The 20,680-nt window shown below is 33.9% G+C and overlaps 2 protein-coding genes across 2 annotated transcripts; one reads left to right on the forward strand and one right to left on the reverse strand.

Moving 5' to 3' along the window:
• Positions 1-1,337: 1,337 nt before the first annotated feature.
• Positions 1,338-2,708, forward strand: LOC131857753 (2-oxoglutarate-dependent dioxygenase DAO-like). The gene is made up of 4 exons (XM_059210463.1): positions 1,338-1,500; positions 1,570-1,972; positions 2,044-2,320; positions 2,466-2,708. The coding sequence occupies exons 1-4, from the start codon at positions 1,338-1,340 to the stop codon at positions 2,706-2,708; spliced, it is 1,086 nt and encodes a 361-aa protein (XP_059066446.1).
• A 15,396-nt stretch (positions 2,709-18,104) lies between these two features.
• Positions 18,105-19,282, reverse strand: LOC131057232 (2-oxoglutarate-dependent dioxygenase DAO-like). The gene is made up of 3 exons (XM_057991418.2): positions 18,888-19,282; positions 18,466-18,793; positions 18,105-18,368 (listed from the first exon to the last, which is right to left on the reverse strand). Exons 1-3 carry the CDS (start codon positions 19,280-19,282, stop codon positions 18,117-18,119), a joined length of 975 nt encoding a protein of 324 aa, XP_057847401.2. The 3' UTR covers positions 18,105-18,116.
• Positions 19,283-20,680: the final 1,398 nt, after the last annotated feature.

Consider the following 20,680-nt stretch of genomic DNA (forward strand, 5'->3'; position numbering starts at 1 on the left):
AAAGGGGGAGATTGTTGGCATTATACACTCTAATGAGAATTGAAGGTGTTGTCATTGATGAAAACCTTGTGGAAACCTTCAGGCAACCTTGTGGCATTCATCTGGTAAACCACCGGTAGGCACTGGCAGTGGCAACAATGCATACCGACACTCCAGCCGACTGGAATAAACTTTTGTTTATTGTATTTAATTGTAAATATATTTTGTAAAGCCGACATGACATATTGTAATAGACTCATATATGTATGAGATCTTGTAAATCATTTTGAAAAGAGAGAAGAGAAGAAAAGGAGATGAGATAGGAATGAGCGAATAATAAGGACAAATTTTGTATAAGGTTTATGGTTATAGTATGAACTTAAACTGGTACTCAACTTGGCATAGTTGATGCTGAATTGAAGCAGTACATTGTATTTGATTTTCATAATCCATTTTGTAAGTCAGTGAGACTTCTATTTTGTTAATTGAGCAGTGAGCTCTAGGCAGTTGGCCTTCCTGCATGTGCAGGCCCCTCATTGTAAGTAATATTTATTCATTGGCCAGTGAGTGAATATTGTGGGTCACAAATCCCACCGAGGTTTTTCCCACACTGGGTTTGCTCGTTAAACATCTTGTGTTATGGTGTGTTTTCTATGTTGTCTTTATTGTTCCTGTTCACTGCATTAATTCTCATTTACCGGTACACTGTTTTGGAATGCAAAATACTTAATAAGGTCAAATATTCTGTCAACCGATTAGATACTGATTCACCTCCCCCCTCTCAATATCTTTGGGATTGTCATTAATCCTAACAATATATTCTATTAAAATCTGAACTGCATTTATTCATTTTATTTGGTATCCATACGTAATCCCTAAAAATCATCTATAAAATAACCAAACAAAAATGAGAACAAAAACCTACATAAGTATGAAAGGATATATATAATTTAACATTATTTATTATTATTATTATTTATCTTGATAAACGTGACTCTTGTCTCCAATTCTTTCGTTATAGAGGCTCTATTTTAATCCATAAATGGCAACTCGTCATTGCTTCCCTCATCAGCTTCCTTTTTTAATTATATATTATATCACTAATGGCTTCTGAGTTCAAATGTATATAGTTTTTTAATGTTAGTTGTCACAAATAATTTCATTGCTTGGTAAGACACGATTTGGACATCCAATATTTCTTTATTTTGGTCATGTGAGTGTCGGTCATGATATTGCACATATTTACATGGGCATTGAGATTCGTACCCTCTTTCTTAACTCTAAATTTAATAAAATAATATTGAAATAAATAATAAAAGTTATTAAAAACAATTAAATATAAATTTTATGTAGCTACTATGTATGTTTGTATTTTTAAACCAATTACTTTGAGATATTCCTGTCCTGTCTGTCTGGAAATTTCGTTTCTTTTCCGCGACCAGAGGATTCCGATTTTGGAGGTGGCCATCATGTTTAACAATACGTCCAAGCCAGGCTTAAATATTCCACCTCTAGAAAACGGTATTTAAAGGAAAAAACTTTGCATCTGAAGTCATAAGACACTTCACAATTGCTCCTGTGTTATTGCAGCTAAATACATAATGCCTTTACCCATTGAAGAAGCCGCATCTGAAGTTGATCTCCCCGTAATCGACATCTCCGAATTTCCAGAAGACTTGGATTGTAAAGATCTGAGCCAGCTTCGATATCATCCCCTCCTCGCCAAACTCAGAAAGGCCTGCAAAGAATGGGGATTTTTCCAACTTGTCAACCATGGAATTCCAGAAGATCTTCTGGAAAGGGCAGAGAATGTTTGCAGAGATTTATTATCCTTGCCCACGGTGGTCAAAGACAGAGCCTTAACTGCTAATCCATTCGACACATATTACCGAACTGGAAATTTTGAGGCCTTTCGCCTTCCAGACTCGACTAATCCAACTTCCGTTGAGCAAATGTGTACAAAGATATGCCCAGAAGGGAACCCAATTTTTTGGTATGTTATTCATCTTCCCTTTTCCTTTTGAGCTAATTCATTTCACTCTGTTTAATATTATTTTCTTGCAGCGAAACGATGGCAACATACTCTTTGCCTATATCAAATCTTGAAACAAATATCACAAAAATAATTCTTGCAAGCCTGGGGTTGGATGTCAACGCTTTCTACCACTCCCACTTTGAAAAATGCCCATCAATATTGCGTATAAACGGCTATTCATCAGAGAAACTATCCATTGGAGAGGACGTTCTCAGTTCCCATACAGATGGCGGGTGCCTTGGAATCCTTAAACAAGATGATGTGGGAGGGCTTCAGATTCGATCTCAGGAGGGCGAGTGGTTCAACGTCAAACCTCTCCCTTACTCTATTTGTGGTCAATGTGGGGGACTCCCTTAAGGCATGATATTTTCTCCCCGCCTGCAATTATAATTAATTCTTTTATTATTACGGTCTGATAAGAATTAGAGATGAAAGATGGATATTATTGCAGGCGTGGAGTAACGGTAGATGCCGCAGCACAGAGCATCGTGTTGTTTACAAAGGTTGGAGAGATCGTATGTCAATTGCCTTCTTCACTGTCTTCCCAGAGGAGATGGAAATATGGGCGCCTGTGGAGCTTGTGGACGACGACAATCCAAGGCGTTACAGGCCTTTCATATTCTCGCATTTCAAGCAAGAAAGCCTGACTTATAAAGAAAAAACTACAGCTCTTGAAAAATTCGCAGGTATATAAAGATTTGTAACATTCTGATGCATATTGATTGCTTTGTGTGTCACCTGATTCACTATATAATGATGTTTTTCCCAACAAAATTAAATAGTAAGTCTATTTAAATAATAGAGTTTTTTAGTATTTATGTAACAAGGAAACTAAAATTCCTGACTTTAGGATGGTTCATTCAACTTAAATATTTATTCTTAATATTAAACATTTTCTCAAATCTTATTTTGATATTTTTAATTGTTTTGGTGATACATCTTAATTCAAAATAAGCATGATTTCTTTGAGTAACTTCAATTTACATTAAAATAATCTTTAAATTGATTATATTTGTTTTTATTTATTCTTTTCTAGAACAAAATTTGTTATCTAATTTTTTTTTAATTTGTGTAAAAAGAAACATTTAGAATATTATTTAAAGTTTTCAATTTTATTTATAAAACAAGTTCTAGTAATTTTTTTTTTTTAATTTTATCAATTAATCTTATAGTTTATTAGAAATGATTTTAAATTTTGTTCTCTTTTATCATCTTTATGAAAATTAAATTTATTTTATTGAAGTTCATCTTGAGCTCCTCTCTTAATGGTGACAATAGAGTGAATTCTCCCACGGGCCTTTGAAATGGACTCAGCTAGAGATTGCTACAAGTTATTGGTTTAAGATTAATTTCAATTGAACATCTAGGGAAAACATTGAGCCATTAAGGTTATGATGTTTAATTAAAGATTTATGAAGACGACTATTAGGAGCTACTTTGGGATTCTTTTTGAAGGAATCAACTATAAAGTTGATGCTTGGTTTAAAAACTTGTGCCTAATATGGTGTTAGAATATTGCAAATTCAATAATGATGATAATATTTAATGCTTTCAAAAGAAGAGTTTCAAAAAAATAGAAATTAATTAATATATTGACGTAGGTATGGTCTATTAGATACATTAGTAGATTTCATTACCAAACATGTATATATTGATGTTAATATGGTAGTTGTTTTCCTTACAAATTAGGAGTCCATGTTCTATGGTAATTGCATAATACATTTTTGAATGTTTCACTTTCATATCTAGAAATACTAATAGTACATGGATGGATGCCAAGCATAAAATATGGACCATTTTCAATCCCTTGAGTACAAATATATTACCAATTAGAGATGATAGTCAAAATTCTTGAATAATCCATTTAATATCATTTTAACCATCTTGGATTAGGTTTTTATCTTAGTAATGGATTCTAGTACAATATTGCTCACCAAGAAAAGATATGTAGAATTTATTGGAGGCACTTATGAAGTAATCCTTAAATATGAATTTAAAATAAACTCAATTATCATTGTAGACTCCTTTAAATTAGTTCCCTGATAATCATTTATGGTCACAAATCATAACTATTTTAAACTATATTTAATAACACCCCAATATATTTTTTATGTAGAGTCATGTCTCAGGCAAAGATACATCTCTTAACACATGTTATCTATTTAAATATCCTTGCATATGTATAATTTAATAATACTAAAAAATAAGGGTAGGGGGAGCAGCTTGATCGATGAGCGATTCTTGTGTTAGGCACGAGGTCAAGTCTTCCCCTAGCCCATGAAATATTAGAGTACATGTCAAATCAATTTCATTGGTCATGTTAAAGGTTTTACCCACCACATTACAATTCATAGGGGGCTACCCTATTTTTGCAATCTGAAAAAGTAATAGTGTAAATATATTAAAGAACTCTAATTTTAGAACTTGGAGTTCGATTAAGAAAAATATTTTTCTCTCTCAAATGTTTCTCACCATTTGATCTCAACTAATAGTTTCTTTCTCACTTGTTGTGGTACTCCTATTTTTGATCTAGTTGTTGATCTATCATTCACTAATGAGAATCTAGGATTGGGTTCTCTTCTATGTGGTATGTGGTTTTGTGTCTCTTGATGGAGCACCAATTGTTTCCTACCACTTTGTTTCTTTTGGTGAGATGTCTACAACACTTTTTATATCTAAACATTAAGTAATTTTTTTGAACATAGTTAATAAATATAATTATTAATAAAAATTGTGCATAGCTTCTGGTAATAGGTGTGTGAGCTTATTTCTTTAATGCTTTGGATCAAATTAGATGATTATAATAAGGAAGAAAAGAATGCAACAATTTTTATTACAATAATTATAAAAACTAAAAAAATATTTACAAATCCAACTACACATTATTGATCTTCATAATAAAAAAAATATTCTATTCAACATAATTTTATCTTTGTGCCATTTAACTCTCTTATGAGTTTATGGTAAAGAAACAAAACTTATACTTTGTCAATTATTGTGTTGTACCATATCTTTTTAGTAAATAATTAATTGGCTAACAAGGGATGTTGCAACTCACCAAATAGTAATGAAATCATCAATTTAAGAGGGTATACTTGTTGGAGTTACAAGAAATGTGTGTCATTTGAGAAACAATAATACTTCTTTACCACTTCTCTTTCATTGCTATCTCTTCCACCTAATTATTGATTCATTTATTTGTCTTACTAGTATACCTAAAACTATAGATTGATTTGACAATTATGTGAAACGAATTCAAGTGTGGAAAAATAATTCTAAATACTAAATGTAATAGGAGAGTGCAAAATTTTCCTACAAACCCTTTAACTGCTACAAATTAGATTAAAACATACAAATTTAGATTTAAACAAATAGAGTCATAACACTAGGTTTACTTGGGAAAACCCTTTTGAGAAAAAACCCACACTCTAAAAGCAAGAGCTCGATTGTATTATTTGCAAATAATCAATAGTTATAATATAATGCATAGAGCCAATTCTCTTTAGGAGTAATTATAACAACAAAGAACACTAAAGAATATATGGAATAAAATAGCTGCTTAGAAGACACCCAACCTATCATATAAAATATAGTAATAAGCCACATATTTATAGAGTTTGATAGAAGTGGAAAGCGGCCATGGTTTCCAAAACTAGGTCATACACTCAAATGGTAAGTGGTATCAAAAGCAACAAGTTTCCATTTCAAAGACACATTGCACATAGCAACTTTCCAAAGCACTACTGCATAACTTATCCATAGTAGTCACCTTGCCATATGCAACACCTACCTCACACCACTTTTCAAAAGTGAACTCCACCATAATTACCAATTGCTAAATAACAGCTCTCCATGACTCTTCCATTGAACTTGTTATCATCATAGTAAATAAAATAAACCAATATAGCTCCAACTTAACAACCTATGACACTAGTCCCCTCTTTTTAGGACTTCCAAAGTGGGTGCAATAAATAATTAAATAATAAAGATATTAGGACTTGAGACACCTTAAACTTGACATTCTCCCAATTCTCAAAGACCTATCAAGATTCAATCTCTCATTTTCTCAAGGCCCCATGTACAATAGAATCGACCAAAACATCTAAACTTTTTAATGTTCATTGGTTTCGTCAATGAGTCTATAACATTTACCAAAGTATCAAATTTTTTGATTTTTATCTATCCATATTCCACCATATCACGAATAAAATGAAACTCTAATCAATGTGCATTATTTGCATGGAAAGTAGAATTATTTGCTAAACAAATAACACTCTATTTATCACAATAGATAGTAATCTATCCTACATCAAAACCAATATTAGAACACAATATCTTACACCAAAGAGCTTCCTTACAAGAATGAGTAGCTTCCATGTACTATGCTTCTATAGTGGACAAAGTGACTACAACTTGTTGCTTAATCATCAAATTGATAGCACCACCAAACATCATGAAAATATATCCATAAGTGGATCTTTCATTATCAATCTCACCTACCCAATCTAAAGCCTCATATTGATGAATGCAAAATTAATGTTGAAGTATATTAGGACGAGAATGAAAAAAAATGAATACTCAAAACTACCCCTCAAATACTTGAACACTCTCTTAATTGCATGACAATCCACCCTACCATGATTACCCATAAATTGACTAATGACTCCCACAACTTGGGAAATTTATAGTCTAGTATAGACCATATAGCATACATCAAGATACCAACAACACTTGCATGAGGTATTTTAGATATGTCCTCCATCCTAGTAGGAGACTTTTGACAACGTACCATAGAAATATTTGTCCCCTATAACAGTATAACATCTAACTACCTACAAGCCATCATGTTTAATTTCTCCAACACAAAGTTAACATACTTATTCTAGCTCATTCAAATCATTTTTCTATCTCTATCTTTGATGATCTCAATACTAATAATATATCTCACCACACCTAGATATTTTGTTTCAAACTACATTTCTAGTTGGGACTTGAAATATAAAATTATTCTTTTACCATTCCCTAAAACACATATCATCCACATACAGGACTATGATAACAATGTGACCAGTTGTAGATTTAAAATACACACAATGGTCAAATGTAGATCTTAAAGATCCTAAGACAACACATAGGTGTCAAAATTTTGATGCGATATTCTAGGAGACTATTTCAAATCATACAAATATATTTATTCAACTTAAAAATAAGGTTCTCTTTCCCCTTTTAGCAAAATGCTCTGGTTATGACATTTAAATTTCCTCCTCCAAATCATCATGAAAGAACATTGTCTTCATACCCATTTGTTTGATTCCAAGTCATAAGCTACTACAAGTGATAATAGGAGTTAGATGGATATAAAATTAGCTACAAGAGGGAATATTTCTCCATAGTCAATTCCCTCCACTTAACAATGCCCATTTACAACCAGCCATTCTTTATGCTTCTCAATATTGTTATTTGGACCTATTTTCTTCTTTAACAACCATTTACATTCAATATATTTGTATCCTTTAGGAAAAGGCAATTAATTCCATGTAGCATCCTCTTTCAATGCAACCATATCTTTATTCATGACATCCATCTAGGAATCTACACAATGAATACCCATATCCTCTCTAACATTCTTGGGCTCATTAGTTTTAGAATTATAGAAAATATGTAACTAGAATTGAACAAAGAATATGCAAACCTTTCAAGTGAATAACTCTATCTTTTAGTTTGTCAACTACTATGAGTAAACATCCTCAATTGTTGAGGTTGAGGTTCATGCTCTTCTTCAAAAATTTCAGAGCTTGAGCTCTACTTATCATCAGGTCCAAACGGGTGTGTAGTTCATATTTCATCATAGTAGGTTGTACTTGAACTACCTCATTTTTTTTATTTTTATTCCTTCTCTAGTTGTAAATCAATAATGGAAGGTTTTAACTCATGGAATATCACATTTATACTATATAGAACCTTCTTTATAATGGTATCCTAAAGCTTGTAACCTTTCACACCAACACCATAGCCAATTAAGATACACTTAATTTCCTTGTTCTCCAATTTTGATCTTTTCTCACTCGACACATGTGCATATGCCTCACAACCAAATAATCTAAGATGTCTCAATAAGGGCTTCTTACTAGACCACACCTCCATGGGTTTCTCTTTTACTAGTGCCAATTGGGAGATCTATTAATCGAATAATATGCAACGGCTATAATTGCACCCAAAAACTTCTATTCAAGCCTAGTACCACTCAACATACTCCTAGCCACCTTCATCACCATTTAATTAATACTCTCAAATAAATTGTATTGTGGGGTGTATGGAGTTATATCATTTCTCTCAATCCCATGGTCCTTACAAAACCTATTAAAATATGTTGAACAAAACTCATCACCATTGTCAATCCTCAAACACTTAATTTTTCTACCAATCTGGTTTTTAACCAAGGATTTTAATTCCTTAAATTGACTTAAAAAATCAAATTTAATTCTAAGGAAATACACAAATGTCCTTCTACTATAGTCATCTATGAAATAAATGAAATACACAGATCTAGATATTGAAGAAAAAATAACATGACCAAACACATCTAAACGAATATAATCCAAAACACTGGAAGACTTATGAGAATTGGAATAAAAAAATACAATATTGTTTACCATAAACACAATTTTTTTGAAATTTATACCTCATATTACAATGATAAAGTCTTTAAAGAAATCTCAAGTTCTTGGGAGTCTAAGATCATTCTCACCAATATGACCAAGTCTTTGGTTCCATAAAATTGTCTTCTCCACTGGAAGCTTCATCTCCAAATTATTTTCACCCTTAGGTACCCAGAAAAAATGACCATCAGATTCCCCTCTCCAAATTATTTTCATCTCCAACTAGCACGACTTTTCTGCTTTCCTTCTCTCAATTTCATCTTGTATAAATTAGATGGCAATAAAGTTCTTCTTATTCATCTTCATATTTTGAGAAAACATATTCTCCATTTTCCTTTTCATGGAGCCCTCCTTATCATGTAGAGCTTTAGCTACGTTTGCCAAATACTTAGTATCATTTACTTGGTTTATTTTTTCATTGAGTCCTTTCACTACCTTCTCCAAACCTTCCCAATTTTCAACCATTTTGATGAATTTACCAACTACCATCCAAACTCTTTGGTCCTTATCACCCATTTCCCAACTCAAAGCTCTAGTTTAAGCTTTAGCAAGGGCCTCGAGTCTATTGATTTTATTCCTAGAAACTTGAAATTTACCAAGAAGCCAAAAAATGACATCTTCATGTTGATTGAAGTCGTTGCAAAGTTCATTCACCTTGGCTGCAAAGAGGGGGAATTCATCTTTAATTAGAACATTCATAGGTGAAGAATGAGGGGAGGAGGAGGGGTGGTATCATTACTTATAGAGTTGTTAGGGTTCCATTTAGATCTAGTGGACCAAGAATAAGTCATCTCCTATGAGTCTTGATCAACAATTTCTAACTTTTTAACAGAGCATTCACTAGTAGGGGGCTAGGGGTTTTTGGATTTAGTAGTCTTAGAGGGGTTAACTCAAGTAGGATTATTATAGGGTTTCAAGGTTTCTTTTGTATCAACAAGGTTGACTAGTAACTCAACACACAGGGCTAGGCTACAATGATTAATAACTAGGACACAAGTTAGGGTTAAACCTAGGTGAAAATTATAAAGGTGCAGAATGAGACCTTGGTGCGAGGGAAGGGTACCTTTTGATTTAGGCACCACAATAGATTAGAAAATAAATGAGAAAATTCAAAAGGGAAAGTTTATTTTGATGCCATGCCTTAAATTATTAAGCATGGGAAACATTTGGAAATGGAAGTGATTAACCCTCTCATCTAGGGTGACAAATTTCATCAAGAGAAACACTACCTCTTTCTAGATTCCTAGCAGATCATCCCTTTTGAACCCACTTTGGAGATGGGTGAAATTATCACCTGGGCCTAGAAATATTTTGAAATCCTCCTTATAGTTTCCCTTATGCTTTTTTGGGAAGGGCATGCCTTCGAAAATAATAGTTTCCATTGACACTATGAACTTCACCTTCCCCACCTAGACTTCTCCTTCCTCGAAAGACTAAGCAAATCATTTAGATAACGAGGGATTGAATCCCTTTAGGCCTTCCAAGTACTTAGCAATATTACCCTCAACCACTTTCTCCCAGTGAGCCTCATTTTCATTAGAGTTATCAAAAAATATCAAAGATCTATTTGAATCAAATCACCTTCCATTGTCACCACACCAAAATAAAAGCTAGGGGCAAAAATAGGGTTACACAAACTAAGTTTAGGAAAAATACAATTAAGGGTTATTTTAGAAATATTGCTTTCCTTACCTTCAAAAAGCCAAGTCCACTGTATGTAATGATTGACATATGCCATGGACAAGATACAAATAAAAAATACAGTTTTTAAATCTTTAGGACTCATTGATTTTAATATCATAACTAATCACAACATGAATATTTGCAAGAAATTTGTGTTAATTCATCAAGATTTTAATCCCCTCAAAGAAAGGACCCTAGTTGACTAACTTTTCCATTGTCATGTTACCTTCCCTAAGGATATATTGATAGCTCACATTGTCCAATGTAGCAATCACATCTTGGCACCTAGAGACGATGTCCACCACCTACCAGCTTGGTTTCACTATGCCTTTCAACATTGTAATTAAATTCTTGGAATCACCTTCAATAATTAATTTTTGTCCATTATTTCTGGTGAAGGATATGCCATAAAATGCCCCCATTACATTAGTCGTATTGGAGGTTTGGATACATAGTTTGGCCTCGTAGGCCACCACCACTTTTCCTCTAGAGTTTCCTAATGACCCTACCCCCTCCCTCCCAACCAAGGTTCTCTTTAGAGGACCAATCAAAATTTAATTTCAACCAACCAAAATTAGGGTTGACCATTTAATGCTATTTTAAAACCTAGTAGGAGGGTAATTAAAATTAGACATGACATTCGTAAATTCCCAAATCTTGGCCATACACTAGTTTAAAGGTGAATGGGGGTGTGAATTCTTGTTATTACTAAAGACTTTAATTTTCTCCTTAAATTGATTAATGATCACATTGGTTAGGACCAGCCAATGTGACGTGTGATCCATGGAAATCCTATTGTTGTGTTCCTTCCATAAGCTCCATCTTGCATGGAGAAAGGCTTGCCACCATAGTTCTTGGATGAGAGGATGGTTAGTAGGCAAAGTCCAAGTAGCAGAGGCCATTTTAGGGTATTGATGCCACACCCACAATAACAAAAAGTTGCTAGTGATCTTATGTCTAACCTGCCAATAATACATATAGTGGAACAAAAGATGGTCGATTCTTTCTTCTACTTTTTAACAAAGAACACATCTATTCTATAGACTATTAATAATTAGGAATTTTTGATTATTAAAATTATTGAGATTAAGTATATTTTCTCAATTGCTAAAGATATATATTCAATAAAATATCAATAGATAACATAACTATCTATTACCTTTCCCTTTTTAAAGTGCTTGGGTTTGTGTCAGAAAAGATTGAAAGAATCCAAAAAATATTCCTCTGGTTGGGTAGTGAAGAAAGAAATAGAATTTCCTTGGTTTCTTGGGAAAAGGTGTGCAAACCTGTGAGGGTGGGGGGGCTAGGTATAAGGAAAATTAAAACCTTCAATAGAGCCCTGTTAACTAAAATTAGATGACACTTATCTGAAGAGGAGAAGGATTGGACTAGCATTCTGTGAGCTAAATACCTTCATACTCAGAGTTCTGATAAGTTCATATACTCAATGGAGATACCTTATCATTCCTCCATTTGGAATAATGTTGCTAAAAACTAGAAAGGACATAAAAAAGAATGGAAAAATGATTATAGGTAATGGGAAAAGAACTAACTTCTAGAAAGGTGTTTGGGCGCATTGCCAGGATCTTGCTGATCTCTGGCATCTTAGAAACAACTATGTCCTCCTAAGTAGATTCTACAGGGTGAAAGTTCATGACTAGATAGTGTGGCAAGGGGAGAGAGTTACTTGGAGAAATTTGATAGAGACTATCACTATCTGTTTTGATATCCATGTAAAGGTTAAAGATCAACTTATGATGGAGGCTAAGGAGATCTTAGATCTTCTACTTGACTATTCCATTTTTTCCTCTCATATGGAGGACAAATGGATATGGAAAACCAATTCTGCAGTAACCTTCACTATCAAATCGACTTACCAGGATATGGTGGAAGAAACAACAGAGAATTTCACTTGGAAAGAAATCTAGATCAAAGGCCTAATTCCTAAAATTAACTATTTTTGGTGGGCTACAGCTCATGGGAGGATTTTGATTAATGATAATCTTAACAAGCGGGGCTTCTCCTTTACTAATAAATGTGAGATTTGTTATAAGGACATGGAAAGTATAGATCATATTTTTTTGCACTGCATTTATGCTCAAGAAATATGGGAATCTATTTTGAATGACTTGAAAATTAATTGGATTCATCCTAAAACCATGAGAAATTTCATGGATTCTTGGACTATGAACCCGTACTCTAACCCTGTTGCTAAGAATTTGCGCCTTCAAATTCCCCCTATTATAGTCTGGAACATCTAGAGGGAACTAAATAACAGAGTTTTCAGAGAAGAAAGGAAAAATCACAATGTTTCGCCAACATCATAAAATAGCAGGTGAGAGAGAATGTCAATGCGAGCTCCCCAAGTATCTCTAAGGTCTTACCTACTCTATTGGACCTCCACTTAAGACAAAAATGGGGCATTCAACATAAATTCTTGAAGCTTAACTGGAATAACTTATTACTGAGAAAAAGAAACACTTAACTGGAATAAATTCTTGAAGCTTAACTGGAATAACTTATTACTGAGAAAAAGAAACACTTGGTTCCCTTTGGATATGGGCTGGTTCAAGTATAATTTTGATGGTTGCTATAAAGGTAACCCTAGTTTGTTTGGGGCGATTGACTTAATTAGAGATCAGGGGGGAAGTTTGATTGAAGGATTTGGCACCAAATTGGGGATTGGTATGAATAACATAAATGAAGCTATGGAGGCCTAGATGGACCTCTCTAAGTTTCAACATAACTCGATGGGGAAAGCTATCTTGGAAGGAGATTCAAATATGATTATTGACTATCTTAATAACTTTGTTTCTCCACTCCGCGAGATGAGAGGGATTATAAATAAGTGTAAATGTCTCCTTATTCTCTTTGAGAACATTATTATTTAGCATACCTATAGGGAGGGAAATATGGCTGCCAACCTTATTGCCAATTAGGGTTTGAGTAATATGGATTGGAGATTTTTTAACTTTAGTGAAAGCTCTAAGGAGCTCAAAGAGATTCTTTCTCGTGAAAGGCTTAAGTACAAACAAGGGAACAAGGAAAGATATCAATAAGGGTTTTAATGGTTGGGTTTTGAGTTTTTGTTTACGTGACCGCCTTTTTTCATTTTTTTCAAAAATTATGTTGGCCCCTATAGTATGACGGGTAGGGTTTGGGTGATTTGGAGCTTTTTGCTGATGTTTTCTTTTTCTAGATGGAATATGTATAGTGGAGATGATTGGGATCTCAATGGTCTAGAGGCAAGTATGAAAACTAAGGCTCAATATTTTGAATGGATCTTTTTAGATTAGGTTTTTATTAAAAGTAAAGGAGGTGATTTTGATTTTTGTAGAGCCTTAATGTTTAATGATTTGAAAGGAAATCACACATGTGATGAAAATGGTGTAAAAGAGTTGAAAAAAGACCTTTCAAGAAATATTTCTTTATGTCTTCCTACGACTATGAAGAATCTGAGTTGTTTCTTGGACCACTTTCATAGAGATAATCTACACTCTATTTATCCTTCTTCTGACATGGGGGGCCCTCTTAAGAGAACTGAGTCTAAAAACTACGATGGGCTTCATGACAATGAGGAGATTTGGGAGCTGTTTTAGAATGCTGGTTTTACTCCCTTCTTTCTAGCTTTGAAGGGTTACAATAAAGCCCCAATGACGCGATTTTTTAACTCTTGGCAGAATGGTGTTGTGACTAGAGGGAGGATTTCCTTCACTGTTACACCGCATTACATCATGAAGGTCACTGGTTTGTCAAATGATGGTGAATAGGTGGAAAGATGCAGCAATGGAGACTACAAAGGGTTTATGAAAAATTCCTTTGAGAAAGAGGAGAAACCAGAGGTAATTCAGAATGGGTATGGTCTCTTGGCTTTGCCTAAACCCTTCCCTATTGTTAGTTATTATGTTATGAAGTTATTTTCTCTTGAAGGTAGATACACTACTGTGCACAATTATCATTTTCCTATTCTTAATCATATTAGGCATGGAGAGAAAACCAATTTGCCTCTCTTTCTATTTTCTTCCTTAGAGTCCTACATTCAAAATGGTGCCAATCCCTTTCTCCGCCAGAGCCTTATCTATCTACTTTAGAAGTTTGTTGTGGACCACTCCTGCAACCTTAGTAGTTTGTCCTCTATGCTTGGGAATGAGGAAAACTCTTAGGAAAATATTGGAAAGTCCTCCAAGCTTGTGCTAGCTAACCCTTTGTCTCAGTGTTCACTCGACTTCACCTCCTTTGCTAAGAATAAATGAAAACATACCCTTGCTATCTTGGATAAAGAATCACTAGAACTTGCCTTGCTAAATGTGAACCTAGATAAGAGAAAGATAGAAACCCCTAAGAATTACCCGGTTAAAGCTAAAAAAATGGCAAAGAGTCTGCTAGTAAAAGTATCACCATAGACCTAGACCTGCACTATCAAGATGGTATGGATGAAAAACTTTTAGAATAGGATAAAATTGGAAGCAACTCTTGGGAAAGGAGGTCGACTAGGCTTTGGGCTAAGGGAAGAAAAGAGGAAAATAGAAAAGTTGATAACTAGGCCAATATTAAAAATCTAGAGGAAATTTATGACCTGGAGGAGGATGATAATTCTATTGACAATCCTAAAGATGAGAATTTCTAGGAGGAGGAGGATGACCTTGAAGAGAATTTCAAAGAGGAAATGGAAGAAGAAGAAGATGGGGAGGAGATCAACAAGATAGAGGCAAATTTGGATACTCCAGAATAAATCCCTGAGGTCCCTAATTTGTTGGGTGGTGAGGAAATGGTCCCGTGTTCCTAGGACTCCCTTGTTAAGATAGAGAGAAACAAGAATATGGATGAGAATTTACAGGAGCTCAAGGAGAGAGTTGCTACTCTTGAGATGAAGAACGAGGAACAAAATATGAAGATTCAAATCCTGTGTGATGCCTTAAACTCCCTTTGCTGCATTATAGATGGGGTTATGAAGAACACTTTTCTGGGCATAGTTTTTGGTCAGGGGAGGATTAAAAGGAACAAGAAGAAGTTGGCGAAGTAGGGCTAGATGGAGCAAGCTGTGGGAAATGATGAGGAGAAGGTGGACACTTGGGATACAATCTCGTAAGACTCCAACATGATTGGAATGTTCTTAAGAAGGATTAACTACTCTTTGGGTTCTATTTATTTGTTCCTTTTTATTGATGATCATATTACCGATGTCATGTGAGGTCTGCGTAGCCTTTAATGTTAACCTTTATTATCATAGGACTAATAAGAATTTTAACAATATGCTCTTTGTTGGTGTGTTTATTAAGACTTTAAGTAGTAGGATTATTGATGATGTTTATAAGTGGAATGATAAGTGTAGAAGTTGGAGGCTAGTTAGGATGTGCAGAAATAGCTATAGAACTATGAAAGTTTTTGATAATTTTTGATGGGTGGGCTCTTTTTTTTGTTTGGTCTCTGGGTGATTGTTCCTTGCCTGAAGATTTAATGTTGTAACTCTTTTGTGTTTTCGGTTTAAGGCCGTCTCCTTGCTTATATAATCAAAAACATATATGAATAGGTTTGTCTCTTTCATCAAACTTGAGTCTCCATGATAAATATCTTGGAGTATGACTAAATATAGTTTATAATTTTAATAGACCCATAGACTTAAAATTGCATTATTGGGTTTCTTGTAATATGTGATTGTAGGGGTAAAGTGGATACTAGTTATGCTCATTAAGAATGTTGGAAACTAAAGCTTCATACTGGGTGTTACTCAATGTGTGGGAGAGAATTATCCGGAACGATGTTTTATTTCAACTTCAAGAGGTTCTTCTTGAAGTTAGACATTAGTCCACATTTTCTTCCAAATTGTTAACTCGGATCTTCAGTGTATGTAGTAGGATTTGGACATTTCAAGCCATGTTTTTGCAACTAGAGGTCATGGTAGTTTCCAGCTTCACAATCGAACTCCTTTATTGTTTAAATTCTCATTAGTTCCAGTGTTAATTTGCACCCCTCTTTCTCTGATCAGTTTGTGCTTTGGTCATTTTCTTGGGTTTGCTATCTACATTGGAATGCACATTATGATTTTCATTATGGGTGTTGAAGCTTACAATGCTCTCTTATTTCTGCAACAGCCTGTGGTGCAGTGATCACACAAGGTTGTTGAAGCACTCTGAGATCTATTTCTTCTACTGCAGATAATAATATTTGATATATGCAGGTGAATCGGAGGTAAAAGCTAAGTATGCGGATTAGTAAGTTTTGTTGAATTTCGTGGTCAAAACTATATTACCTATTCATGTGAAGTGATATGAAAGCCAGCCAAATAAGCATAATGAGCAGCTACATGGAATGTTGGCTTCTCCTTGCCTATATTTTGTGTTGATCGTCTATGTTTTCTTTCTCACCCAACTTCCCTGCAACACAACATTGTCATTGCACATTGAACGTGTACTATTGACTTGTATATCTTTTCTAAGTGCTACTTCATAGAGTTTTCAGGCAAACCTTAATCTTACCTTTGGATTATCGCTTGCTGTTGTATCCTTTACTTTATCTATTGATATTACTTCAAGCGTATGCCTTTTTAAAAAAAAAAATATGTGATGTATTAATAAGGGTTACTCATGCAAGGGATGTGATATCATTAAATAGAACAAAATGGGATACTTAAGGAGAAAAAGGAATACATCATAAAAGTAGATTAGGGAGAAGTGGTTTTAGCTCTACAATTCTAATGCTTTTATGTTACATTTTCATTGGATATCTTGAGTTTTCTAAGGTTTTCTTATGTGACACAAGTGACAAACTCTTATTTTATGAGTATAATACAAAATAATTTTTATCTTGTCAATCAATTTTTGTTGTTTGAATCTTTATACTTTGCATGTATATGGTGTATGATAGTTTTAAGCTCATAAAATTGAATTTTCTTTTAAAAATATTATCAGTTCTTTCCTTGGTTATTCAATTACAAATTGAGGAAGATCTTAGTTGATTGACAATATATTTTACTAGTAGTATAGTGTTACTTTATGGAAGTACAAGATTTGTTTATCTAATGTTTCTCTTTTTCTTTTTGTTTAACCAATAGTTAGAAAAGAATATGGTTTAATTTATCTCAAGTTATTTATTTATATTCCACAATTCATCGCTCATTTGACATGTATGATTACTTTGTAGCTCATTCTTTTAAAATTGAACTTCACTTGCATGTGAGAAGCACTAAAAAATTCATATCAACTGCCTTATAAAAGAACACGTCTTTTGTAAACCATCTTTCAATGATGAGAACAAGATCCCCAAAACTTTACAAAAGAGAAATTATACCATTGATTTTTGAATGTTTGATTGCATGCCATTGGTGATCAAACAATTCTAACACTAAAAGGAGAAGATACTAAGACAAACCTAGATTGTCACAATCAAAATTATAATATTCCAAATATATTTTAAAAAAAAATATAGATAAATAATTAATAGAAGAAAATAATTTTATTTAAAAAAAACATTTTGTTTGAAAGGACCAGCCTAAAAACCATTTAGTCTGAGTACGCCAGCCTAAAGTCACCAAGTGAGATGCCATATAGCCTTTTTTAATATAACAAACCATAATATATAAAAATTTATAAAAGTTAATTTCTCAGACGTGGATATTTGGTTTCCCTGTTACATGTAAACTGGAAAATTATTTTATTTATATTGACTCACTATGTAATTTCGTTTGGAAAACCAACACCATTAAATAGCGAATCAGGTGATATTGAAAAAGTATTAGATATGAAACCGGATGTAACACGTCTTTATATACCCGCGAATTTATCCAGAGCCGTAGCCTTTTCTTTATTTCCTTTATCGCTCATAATTTGTTTCTTGAAATCTGAGTATATAAAAGGCTTGTAACGCCTCGGATTGTCATCGTCCACAAGCTCCACAGGTGCCCAGATTTCAGTATCCTCTGGAAACGTAGTGAAGAAGCCAAATGAGATTCGATCTCTCCAACCTTTGTAAACAACACGATGGTCTGCGCTGCGGCATCTTCCGTTACTCCACGCCTGCAAACATATTCATCATATATTCATCCCCAATTCTTATCAGACTGTAATATTAAAAGAGACAATTTTAATGGTAAGAGGGGAGAAAATATGGTACCGTAAAGGAGTCCCCCATATTGACAACAAATGAATGAGAGAGAGGTTTGACGTTGAACCATTCGCCCTCCTCAGATCGAATCTGAAGGCCTCCCACATCATCTTGGTAAAGAATTGTGAGGCACCCGATATCTGTATGGGAAACGAGCGTCTCCTCTCCCATGGATAATTGCCCCGCTGAATACCCGTTTATACGCAATACTGATCCGCAGTTCTCAAAGTGAGAGTGGTAGAAAGCGTTGGCATCTAACCCCAGGCTTGCAAGAATTACTTTTGTGATCCTGTTTCCGAGATTTGATACAGACAAAGAGTATGCTGCAATCGTTTCGCTGCAGAACAATAATACAAGAGTTCTAATTAGTAGACAGACACCGAAAAATGAATTAGCATTAAACTGAAAAGAAGGACAATTAACGAGCATACCAAAAAATTGGGTTTCCGTCGGGGTATATCTTTGCACACAGTTTCTCAACTAAAGCTGGATTTGACGGGTCTGGAAGGCGAAAGCCCTGAAAATTTGGACCTCGGTAATGAGTCTCGAACACATTACCTGTTGTTAAGATTCTTTCTTTCACCTCGGTGGGCACGGCTAATAAATCTCGGCAAACATTCTCAGCCCTTTGCAGGAGATCTACTGGAATTCCATGGTTGACAAGAAAGAAAAATCCCCATTCTTTGCAGGCCTTTCTGAGTTTGGGAAGGAGGGGATGATATCGAATCTGGTTCAGATCTTCACCGTCCAAGTCTTCAGGAAATTCAGAGATGTCAATTACAGGGAGATCAACTTCAGGTAAAATTGGTTCAAGGGGTGAAGGCATTATGTATTTTGCTGCAGATGTGAAGTGTTTTATGAGTTCACGCATAAGTTTCTTCCTTTAAATGCCGTCATGCAGAGGTGGAATATTTAGGCCTCGCTTGGACTTATTGTTAAAAATGATTCCCAACTGAGAGAAGCCTCCAAAGTTAAATCCTGTGGCGGCTAAAGGAGCAATTTTCCAGACTCAGACAACGAGATATCTCGAAGCGATTGGTTTAAAAATACAAAAATACATAAAACCTGCATAAAATTATATTTAATTTTAATTTAATATAGTATATTTATGTTGAATTTTTTCCATTAATTATTCCAATTATTTTATTCACTGTTGTTTCATTAAATTTAAAATAAAGATAATGCCTAGGTAAATATGTTACATCATGTGTTAAGAAAGAAACAATTACAAGTCAAAATTGCGTCTGGTCGATGACCAAGCAATGGAATTATTTGCCATTAAATTAATTTTAAAAATAATTAAGCAAGTGACGAGAGCAATGACGAATTGTAAATTATGGATTAAAATAGAGCCCCGTGATAACATCAAGAAGTAGATATGTTGTGGATAGGAGAGCTCCGTTTTCAATAATAATAATAATGATGATGTTGATCAAGAGCTCCGTTTTCAATAATGATGATGATGATGTGATTTATAATTTCGAGATTTATCTTGTTTTTTGTTTGATTAGTTTTAATTTTTTTTCAGTTTCTACCAATCAAAAGTGATTATTAATTTTGTACCAATCAAAAGTGATTATTATTTTTGCTTTAAACAAAAAACTTGGTATTTGTAAAGTTGATACTTTTTTTTTTTTCAATTTTTTATTATTTATAATATTGTAAATACAATAGATTTTTCTAAATAGACATATAAATTTTCATAATTCTTTTTTATCTTAAAATATAGATAATAAAATCAAGTATAAGGACTTGATTCATTTTAAATTAAATTAAATTAAAAATTAAATACAAATATTTCTATTAAAAAAATAAACCTAATAATTATGTGTATTTTTTATAATTATATTTTATATATGTTTTTTATTAAGGGTAAACAAATTTTGGGGGAACCAGAAACCTCGTAAATAGGTTTGGACGAGACTCGAAACCCCACAGGTTTTGAAGGGATCCGAAACCCTCAGATTTTACTAGGATCTGGAACCCACATAAAAATGGTGCTAAAAGAAAAGAATATCGGCAAACCAGCATCCAAGCCACAAATAGGACACAGAGCGTCCCAAACACAGAAACAAGGGTTTTACAAGGCTTCCTAAACCTACATAATATTGGGGTTTTGAAAGGCTCCCCTAACCTTCGTTGAGGGTTTTAGATTGGCTCCCAAAACCAACAAACAAGGGTTTTCCCAGGCTCCCATAACCAATAACATAGTCCTTAGCTTCCC

The sequence above is a fragment of the Cryptomeria japonica genome, chromosome 8 (assembly GCF_030272615.1).
Source record: "Cryptomeria japonica chromosome 8, Sugi_1.0, whole genome shotgun sequence".
NCBI lineage: Eukaryota > Viridiplantae > Streptophyta > Pinopsida > Cupressales > Cupressaceae > Cryptomeria > Cryptomeria japonica.

Excerpts from the sequence above, each read along its gene's own strand:
- LOC131857753 (XM_059210463.1), top strand. The coding sequence starts at position 1,338 with ATGTATGTTTGTATTTTTAAACCAATTACTTTGAGATATTCCTGTCCT. Across the intron at positions 1,501-1,569 it reads TATTCCACCTCTAGAAAACG|CTAAATACATAATGCCTTTA; the intron begins GTATTTAAAGGA and ends GTGTTATTGCAG. Across the intron at positions 2,321-2,465 it reads AGGAGGGCGAGTGGTTCAAC|GCGTGGAGTAACGGTAGATG; the intron begins GTCAAACCTCTC and ends ATATTATTGCAG.
- LOC131057232 (XM_057991418.2), bottom strand. The coding sequence starts at position 19,282 with ATGCCTTCACCCCTTGAACCAATTTTACCTGAAGTTGATCTCCCTGTA. Across the intron at positions 18,794-18,887 it reads GACGGAAACCCAATTTTTTG|CGAAACGATTGCAGCATACT; the intron begins GTATGCTCGTTA and ends ATTGTTCTGCAG. Across the intron at positions 18,369-18,465 it reads ATATGGGGGACTCCTTTACG|GCGTGGAGTAACGGAAGATG; the intron begins GTACCATATTTT and ends ATATGTTTGCAG.